This window comes from Schistosoma haematobium, chromosome ZW (genome assembly GCF_000699445.3).
Source record: "Schistosoma haematobium chromosome ZW, whole genome shotgun sequence".
NCBI lineage: Eukaryota > Metazoa > Platyhelminthes > Trematoda > Strigeidida > Schistosomatidae > Schistosoma > Schistosoma haematobium.
The window spans coordinates 75,045,041-75,055,312 of record NC_067195.1 but is presented as its reverse complement, the minus strand read 5'-3'; the positions used below and the strand labels follow the sequence as shown (position 1 = coordinate 75,055,312).

General features: G+C 37.3%; 1 protein-coding gene across 2 annotated transcripts; it reads left to right on the top strand.

The window, feature by feature from the left end:
- Positions 1-226: 226 nt before the first annotated feature.
- Positions 227-7,872, top strand: WDR82_1 (WD repeat-containing protein 82; the record flags this gene model as incomplete). Of its 2 annotated transcripts, XM_035734339.2 has the most annotated exons (6): positions 227-499; positions 540-637; positions 669-735; positions 769-868; positions 2,986-3,261; positions 7,480-7,740. In XM_035734339.2, the coding sequence occupies exons 1-6, from the start codon at positions 339-341 to the stop codon at positions 7,738-7,740; spliced, it is 963 nt and encodes a 320-aa protein (XP_035587869.1). In that variant the 5' UTR covers positions 227-338. The 2 variants fall into 2 exon arrangements, with proteins under 2 accessions (XP_035587869.1, XP_051072470.1); XM_051212298.1 differs by having other exon boundaries at positions 540-868; positions 7,480-7,872.
- Between the last annotated feature and the right edge of the window lie 2,400 nt (positions 7,873-10,272).

Below are 10,272 nucleotides of genomic sequence, written 5' to 3'. Positions count from 1 at the left end.
GAGACCACCATTGCCGGGACTAACACAGGCCATCAAGCCTCCTGTCCTTTCCAAACTGAAACTGACGACATAATATCATTAAAGATTCGTCGTATATCATGCGTCATCACGATGGCATCGTTTTCTTTACTTGAAGGATGAACGCTATCAGACAGAGTGTAGTTGAACTTAATTCAAATCTAGAAATGTCTTGATTTGACCGCTTTTGCAAAACCTTACAAATTGTCGAGGTGACGCACGAATCGTTTTACGACACCTTGACCTTCAAGTGCACAGCAACCTACTTCAGTGGACGATATCCTTGAAGCGCTTTACCTTTTATCTTGTGTTGGGGACAAATGAAGCTGACTGATTCTACTATCAGAACTTTTAAACCTGTGAAATATTTTAAGGAGAATTCAGACCGTATCAATTCCCTCAGTTATTCCAGTAATGGTGAGACGCTTATTTCTAGCAGTGATGATGATCAGATGGTGACTTACGATTGTTCTAGCGGAACGTAATTATCACGTTTATCATGTCCTCATATTCGACCATAGACCTAAACGTACACTTAACAGCAAAAAATATGGAGTAAACTTGATACAATTCACTCACAGTCCGACGACTGCAATTCACGCTTCAACAAAGATTGATGGTAATTACTTTTTGATACTAACATTCTCAAGATACAATACGTTACCTTTCTTTGCATGATAACAAGTACATCAGGTACTTCCAGAGTCACACTAAAAGGTAAGCTAATAGAATTTACGTTCGTATACACAGGGTCGTTTCGTTGTGTATGTCACCTATTGATGACACGTTCCTGTCTGGTTCAATGGATAGTACTATTCGTTTGTGGGATTTGAGGTCACCTAACTGCCATGTATGTTTTGCCTCGTATTAAGGTTTGTTATCTGTCGTTTTGTTATTATTCGTCCATATCATGCCTAATGTCCAAGCAACAGAGCTCCATAGGTTCTGCTTTTAGAATGATATCGAGGCTTTCAGTTACAGTTTCCAACCTGCAGGTTTTTCCGTGATATCTGTCGAAAAATGGGGGGAATTACTGCGTTAAAATGAAACCTTTTGGACTATTTCACCGAAATTGCACAAAGTTTTTCGGTTTCATAAATAAATGCAGACGAATTTCCTCAAAGTGTAATAAGATTCTGGGGTTTCGGTGCCATTCCCCCAAAATTGGGAGATTGAGTGGTTTCACATCTTGGTTAGAAAAATATTGAATTAATATAGGTCGATAGACCTATCCTTATTACTGAAGACTAGATTACCCTGAGGGCCCCTAAATGGGCTGTTGCGGCCGAGGGTAGGAGAGTCAGCTCACCCTCTCGAAATGCTTTCACACGGCTAAGCATATACAGTCACTGTTAGGGAAGTCCTACTCACTGCCTTCTTGTGGCGGTAGGTGTTGTTTACGAAATTGAGAGGACGAAAAGCAAATGTCCGGCGTTTTAACCTGGTTGGTAGACACAGAGTCCACCTAGGGAAGTTGAAAAACTGATTTCAAACCATGGGCTCCAGTATTCTGAGCGAGCAAGTGGCATATGAAGCAATCGTGGTGAGACTATAATTTATGAACGACCTTTGATCGACGCTAAAGTGACTTTGAGAGTCTACTTACTATGGCTAAATGAAGGTTATAAAGCAGTTGGAAGACTAAGGATTATGATTTACAGTTGATGGTTAGGAATTAGATTTAAGATTTTCATCACGAACTGACGTCAGTTATAGTGCCAGGACTATTTGGCCAAATGGGTGAATGAATTTCGCGCAGAAATTCAAGACCTGTTATCGTGAATCTGATTGGTTCGTCCATAAGTTATAGTCTCGCCGCAATCGTTGGTCACCGGCTACGATGAGACTGCGTCTCCACTGTCTTGTGGATCAGACCTGTTGGTTGAAGGCTTCGGGGTTGGCCCCCTAAGAAAACCACCTGCTTCAGTTTGGGCACCCGGGCGGTATCATATCCCACACGCAAATAAAGCGACTTGTGTGGCGCATATGTATTCGGTGCCCCTTTGCTTCAATATTTATACGTTCAAATAAATAAATGTTCGGGGGTCAGTTAGTTGATGGACCAAAAGACTGGTTACTGATTCCTTCCTCACTTTAAAGCTTTGTGACTCCGCAAACAATATTTATTTGGTGATTGTTTCATGCTACCGCGCATATGTGTACTAGTTTCTACCCAACATTTGTCGAATTCCTCGAAACATCTTTTACACAGGCAGCCATCCAAAAAGGTAAAGTATGGGTTTGAAAAGCATCTCAATAGTTAAAGCTTGCAGCTGTTAAAACGTGTGTCGCAGATTCGAGCCTCTAGGCAGCTACTCTGATTTGGACAGCTGTGTAGACTCGCCATTACAATATGGCTCAAGGCCGATTATGTGAACATCTACATAGTAACTAACACTTAAGAGAATACATTTTGTTCAGATAGTCTATATCGGATACGAAAATTTAAATTCGTGGGGTTTTTGTGGGTTTGTTGATGGATCTTATAGCGTTCATCAAATGTTAACAAGTCTGTAGTTTGCCTTTAGCAATAGAGACTCAAAGAGAAATAACTGATAAACATCTGAAAATAATTTATTTATTGTTTATAGACACTAGTTAAACATCAAAGTGCAAGACGTCAAATGAATTACTATGTAGTTTCGTACAACTAATCTACTGAGGCCATCATCAGTTGCACTGTCTATTTATACGTGATTAAAAAACGGAGCAGTTAATCTTTTAGAATCACTTGCTTTATGTACGCTGTAACTGTATGGATGGAAGCATTTGAAGAAAGGCTAATAAAATCTTGTATAGCTGCGATATTTTGTTAAAAAGCAGTATTCGGGCTTGAATTAGTGAATTACCAACGTCTCATCAGTGCATAAGTTTTGTTAATGATTTGAGGCTAGTATATGAGTACATGGATATTTTCTAAAATCCTCCATAATCTTATTTTGCTTTTTTTAACGGCTTTTCCCCAAGGGTGTAATGCATGTTTCTGGTCGACCAACAGCGGCTTTTGATCCAGAAGGATTAATATTTGCAGCGGGGATTAATTCCGAATCTGTTAAGCTCTATGACCTACGATCATTCGATAAGGGACCGTTTGCTACGTTCAAATTGGGCATGGAAACAAGTGGATGCATTTGGACCGGTTTACAATTTTCCTCTGATGGAAAGGCTCTTTTAATAACGACCAACGGAACTCATATTCGTCTAGTTGACGCATTTAAGGGATCCCATCTGCATACATTAGCCGTAAGATTAATTTCAATACACTTTTATGAACGAATTTTTTGGAGGGGTATATTTTGAAACATTGCATACCTTTTCACTGTCAACAACATGGTTAAGCAAAAATAAATCCACTTCTTTGTAGAAATCTGGGCTAAAGATACGTGACCATATTCACCAGAATATCTCATCATTTTAAGTTATAAGTATTAAATAATCAAAAAGTTAATGTCCGTAGAAACATTTCTCATATAATCTACAGCTAAGTGTAGATTTAAGTTTTATAGTTGAACTGTGTCGGTTAGTATATTTCATTGAAAACAAGTTATCTTGCTAGTCTCATCATCTCTGAAGTGTTGGTGCTTGGTGAAATCTTAACTCATTCAGCATGCTCGCTTGGCTTCAACCAAATTGCTTCGATCGTGCTGTAGATGAGATATCTGTCTGTCAACAGAAGGATGGGTTTACTGCGCGTCACTTCGTTTTTTAGACTAAAACGTGTCCTTTAAAAATAGAGGTTGTGGCACTATGTAGCGTTAGATAAGAGGTGTTAGCAAATTACTCAGCAGGTTGTCATCTAAGTGTTATGTATCAATTGTTAGATCTACCCAGTTTGCATGAGTCTCGTTTCTTATTAGAAAAACCTGTCAAATCATTTGTAATCAGAAATTACTGTATCCACTCATAGAACAACACATTCATAGGTTACTTGTGTTTGATCATAGATGTTTCCGAAGCATCTCTCTCGTAAGTTGAGGCTTTCGAGTGAAAAAGGCTAAGATTAGACAGGGTAATAGGTAAACATGACAATTCGGTTGATAAGGTTGTGAGTCTTTCTCGACTGAGGTGGTTGGTACATGCATTAGGTGTACCCGACCCCTAATAATTCGATGCACGATGATCGCTAGTGTATTAGTGGGTTGGAAGAAAACTCCAACCGGTTAAGCCAAGACGTGGGGTCGTAATGAACGAGAACTCAGGTGTGGAAGACTAATTCGTTGTTAAGTGCAAATTTGCAGGGTGCTTACATAAAATATGAAAACCACACATTAAATACATAATTTGCACATCTTCCATCAGTTTTCCTTTGCATGCTTCATGATTCTTTAAATTCTTTTGCTATTACAATTACTTTCTGTTCTCTTCAATTGAATCTTCTACTGGCATGCTAAATACTGCTTATGTCAACATAATTAGCATACGCCACAGTATTAGTTCTTTAAGTAATTGACTTTTGGACTGAACCTTATTTACAGGTTGCGGTCATGAAATCATCGTAACCAGTAGCCTAAGACGTTGGGTGATACGGTTCAGAATCTGTTGGAATGACGCATGCATTCACTCTTAGGCTTCCTTTTAGATTCTGAGTCTCTAAATCATCTTGTATTTTTTATACGAATTCTTTCTTAAATAATATTGTTCATGCCTAATTTTTTTTGCTACCAAGAACACTGCTAGTACTTTTACTACTGGGATTTGTCTTGATAATTTTATCTGCCTATACGAACATGGTTTCGTAATTTGGACTGATGCATATATGCCAGTTGTTACGTCGCTTATTACTGCAACTGGTTAACATCAAGTAATAAGCAAAATAAATAAATAAGTGAACTTTAGACTTTTAACTGTATATAAACTGGACTCAATCCAAACAGTCCGCATTATCTTAGCCGGTCATATTTTACCTGTAATATTGGGTTTTGACCAGTTTATCTATGAAATTTTGTGAATTGTAAGCCGTGTTTCAATAGTACTGGCTACGATGTCATAACCGAAAGTAATTTTTATACTGTACAACATTATGCAACCGTTTACGGGTCCTTACAGTTTTAGCTAAAACATAAAACCATGGCCTCGTAAGGTGACCCTGAGGAGTCTTCTAACGTGGTGATAAGTAATTTACTTATTACTATGGTTTACTGTTTAGGTCATAAGGTTTAACCATGTCACTCATAGAATATTATTGATTATTGGAGGTTAGATCTTTTCGGCATAATCTTGTAGGAATTAGCTTAAGTATTATCTTCCCAAAGCTATTATTAATTCAACACCTTACTAGACCGTAGTTAATAAGTTCTGTGCAACTTAGTAATCAAGTGTAAGTTCTTGCATTTGATCTTGAACTACACGCTTAGTGCAAGGGATATTTACATCACTTTGGTGCCAGAAGGGGAGTAGTTAGGGGAACCTGATGACTAAAAGTCGGGTGCTATAACCTCCCAGTCACCTTTCCATCATTTCCATTTTCATTGAAAGCTCAAAATTATTAACGTAAAGGAAGGAAATTAAAGTTATGGCATTGTCAGTGGTGAAAATACGAAGGCAAATCTACGAGGGGAAATAAAAAACTGAGGAAGCTTATGTTATACTAGGCTGATTTTAAACTACATTAGCTAAGGTCCCCAAATAATCTTTCATACATCAACCTGGATACTTACGTCTTTCTACATGGTTCGAACTAAGTCAGGAGCTTCGTGCTTATATGTAATATTCGGCTGCACATACACTTACTCCATACGTTCGTGCACCAGCAGTCCAAAAGGTGTGTTAAAAGCTGGATTTTATTGTCATTGCTTAACAGGACTTTATTTGGGTACTCCAGGTCAGTAGAGGGATCTTATGGGTGGGGATCGGCTAGTGCGATATCAGAGTAACGGCGTATTACTTCTAGAAATGCATACGTGAAGTCGGATAAAAATGAAGAGAGTGAACAATCCCAACGAATATCGATTGTCATAGTCACTTCAGACGATCAGTCGTAATAAAGCTCTTACGTAACTGCGAGTGTGCATGTTGAAAACCACATTAGTGCTATATGCTTGTCCAACACTTTAATTAACAAACATATTTTACCACGTCGCCCTGACAGATGGTGTGGATTGCTATGCTCAGGTTTGGGCAAATGGCTCATAATCGTAGTTTACGTTTGTCTGTTGAGCTATGAGCTGCAAAGTTTTGTGAGGAATGATTATACTACTCGGCCACACAAATAAGAGTAGCTGGTGTGGGTTTTAAGCCTGCAACTCCCATGTAATGGGTGATAATTTAAGCCCTGTAGATAGGCCATAATTTTGTTGGCGCATTAATAGCCCATGAAACTCCAATCACACAATTCTTCGTATATTTAATGATATATAATCATGTTTCCTTTTCATTTAATATATACCCATCATATGATTTTACTAAAGGAAAATTCCCACAAACCATTTGTGTTACCTGTTTAATACCAGTTAGTCTTAGATGTGCCAGTAGTTCAATCTCTTGATTAGCAGTCAGTTGGCAACATTGTATCACCGCATAATTTACCAGTCAACATTCTCTTCATAATTTTAACAAGAAAAACCTGCTCATCATCAAAATTTGAAACTGTAGTTCATGGCGGACGTAGTAGTTGGTAGTCAAGGCTTCTGATCACTAAGCATCACGAGCAAGTGAAATATCATGTATCGATTATTATGCATAGTCGGCAGAATTTGTTGGGTAATAAAATTAAGCATTCAGTTTATTATTCCCTGAGGACACCTTGTTGATTAATATTCATCTTTGTGTTTTATTTTATGCATACTTAGCTAATTGGATCTAATTTTACCCATTCGTTGTTCTAAATAATCTTCGGTTCATCAAAACGTATCTGATTCAAGTCTTTAATCGAGTACAAATTTCTATTTTGCTTTCTTTATTAAGTAGCAATTGGACTCACTAGACTTTATTTAATTTGTTGAAGCCTATCTAAGACTATAAAAATATCAACTTATATCATTATTTGGGAAACTGATAGTTTTATCGTCATTATAAAACGGTCATAGAGATGGAAATTAAATTTACAAATTCTCTGTATCAGCGAAATTGATTTGTACACCTGACCCGTCCTCTGTATATTTGACTAGAATTCACTCCTTACATATTTATTATCACTTTGGTTTGTCATTTCAATTAATTGACTTTCAGAAAATAGGATTGGTGGTTTGAATTTGCTTTCATTTATAGGGGTTTAAAAATCAGACATTCTCATCAGCCCTCATACAACTGATGTTTGATTCATATATTTTTTGCACAAACCCGTACACAGTAGTTGAGTTGGATTTTTATTATTTCATCATCGCAGTTCAGATTATCAGTTGACTCCTAGTTAGACATGTGAAGTTGTTGCTCGTATGCTATAATTTCAATTTTATTTGAATAATCTGTTCCAGAATTTCTATGTTACTAGTTTCCTACTAAATAGGATTTTCACCTTGACAGGTTATACCAAATACTGATAGACAAACGCTACATGCCAGTTTCACACCAGATAGTCAGTTTGTTTTAATTGGTTCGCCAGACGGAGTTGTACATATTTGGTCTGTTGAAACTGGAGTACGTGTGGCAAGCCTACCAGGTTATGAAGCTGCTACCCAGTTACCAAACGCTGCTATTCATAGTCTCGCTTTTAATCCCCGGTTCGCAATGCTAGCTACAGGATCTAACCAAACGTCGTTCTGGCTTCCAGCTCTTGAAGAGTAAAAATGAGTTATCTGTGATGTCATAACTTTCTTATTCTTCTTCACTTTTGTAAATATGTTACTCTTAACTAGCAAACTTCAAATTGCTAACCATTGTTACGTTTTTGAAAAAATACATTTTCAATTTATGTGATATTATTAGTGATGCTAAACCATCAAATAATATGAAATAAAATTACATAACAAAATGCAACCAGCTCACAGTATGCCTGAAGTATTTCGCACTGGTGACTAATGAAAGCAAGTATAATAAATCAAGTTAGTAATGTTATTGGACATGTATGATAAGTAAACTTGCGGGAGGAAAATAATTAATTCGTATTTGTAATCTTAAACGTTGCTAGGTGGAGTTAATCGCTTTCGTAGGCAAATTTGACTCGAATACGTAAGTATCCCATATAACTTCGCATAAATATACGATTAGGAAATATTTACGCCACGATGATTGTCAACAGTGCCAAAATATAAGGCGTTAGGGGAAATAGTATTTAAGGGACACTGCACTAGTAGACTAAATGTATAAAATCCAGGAAGTCAGTAATAATGTATTTGTATATGTGTCCTGGATAGATATATTCTACAGGCTTAATGTAATAAGATAGTAGGTCAAACATATATGTATATCAAAGTGTATGTGAGTCAGTTTATAACTAATCATATTAAGAAAAATAATAACCCGTAGGATAGAAATAACGCATTTAGTCGTTACATGGTTGTCTGGTTTGGTACGTTCAGACTACATGGTTTTGGTTGCGCGATCGTGACCGACGACTCGAGACTTTGGGTGATATGGTTGAGAATCGGTAGCACATGCATTAACTTTTTGTTTCCCTTTAGCCCCTAAGTTTCGATATTCATATACATTCTTTTCTCACGAACCTATTCTTTCTCGAATCGTATTGTTTATGCCTAATTTTATCTACCGCTATTGATTCTACTAACATCGGGTTTTGTCTAGATAAATCCATATCGCTAAAGTGATATGGGTTTAGCGAATTGAATCGATGAGTTTGTGTATCACGCTCCATGTTGCGTATGACTGGGTGACGCCAGTTCATGCAAAGATAAGGTTATTTAAACCTTTCATGTAAATTCATTACCATTTATTTGCATCCCGAAGTATACAGATGGTCAAGGTGAGTGTGAGTGATCTACTACAACAGAATATAACAAACCTCGAGCTTAATTCACAATTTTCGTCTTTGCACCATGGTAATCAAGTATTGGTAACCAAATTATCCATTGTGATATTTAGTGAGTGAAGACCACATATAGTGTCTCCAGACAGACCTCACCTGTTCTTTTTACGTTATGAGTTATAAATCCTGTATTACCTACAAAGCAGTTAGTTCGCTCAACAGTTTTTGAAATCTTAGGTTAGAGGTTTTCAATGGCTAGATTATGTTGGGGAATAGTGGTCAAGACTAAATGAGGAATCTTTTAACAGGGCGCAATTATATGTTGATCAGATCCTCACTTTTCGCTAAATCAGGAAACATAGAATTACTTGCTCCCGATATTATTCACATTACCTCTATTTAATGGTAGTGTACAATCCCATTACGTGAGAGTAGTTTTGTGAATGTTTTATTTGGGGTTATCGAATTAAGGTACCACTTCAATTCATCACTCAGTCCTTTAAAGGAAAGTGATAGATTTTTACTTGATTAGGCAACAAGATCAGGATTAACGGCTATTTCTTCCGTTTTAAATTAGGAGTAGGTGTACTGATGTTAGCAACCTGACATCCAAATTCTCGTGTCTGGTAACTAGTTCACGCCTAGAGTGACAATGTTTCCTTATTAGTGTCCACGAGAGACAATCAGCTTCTGGAGTCTGAGCAATAAGGTTCAAAATGAATTTAGTACATCGGTTTAGGTATTATCTGTGATCTGAGTATTCCGGTATGAGTTGGGCTGTGAATAAATTTACATTGAATTTCATTACCACTTCCTTCACACCTGGCCTGCGAAATATCTTAATCGTACTAAATGATTCTCAAAGCCACATGAAACGATGTAAAAAATCACCACATGCTTTTTATTTAAATGGTTGGTAGTGGTGGCGAATATATATATTATTCAGTACATAGCTGTCGTTAATACATTTAAGGCTTCAATTTTTCCATTTGCAGATTGTTTTAAGTTCGCGCTTGTGTTAATGAATATCGATTGTTCCCATCGTAATTCCTAAGTGCATTTTGTGCGCTTAACGAGCTGCTGGCTCAGGTTATTTATCATTGTTCTCTCTAAGTTTCACTCTGCATACAGTGGTCGTTCACGCCAGACATATCTATTAATGACTGAATGTTGCGTACAATTTCGTGTTGAGGAAGAATCACTCTGGTGCTTGTGTGTACTTAAATCTACTTGGGGCTAAGAACAATCTGTGTGTTACGTAAAACAGAGTAACTACTGCGTATTGAACGTCGATTTGAGCAAGTCGGTGAGCAGGCCTGGCCCACCAGCAAACGGACCGTTGCTGCTACCTAGACGTGGTGCTAGGGCTTGCCTATCGTGATGAACTGATAGTT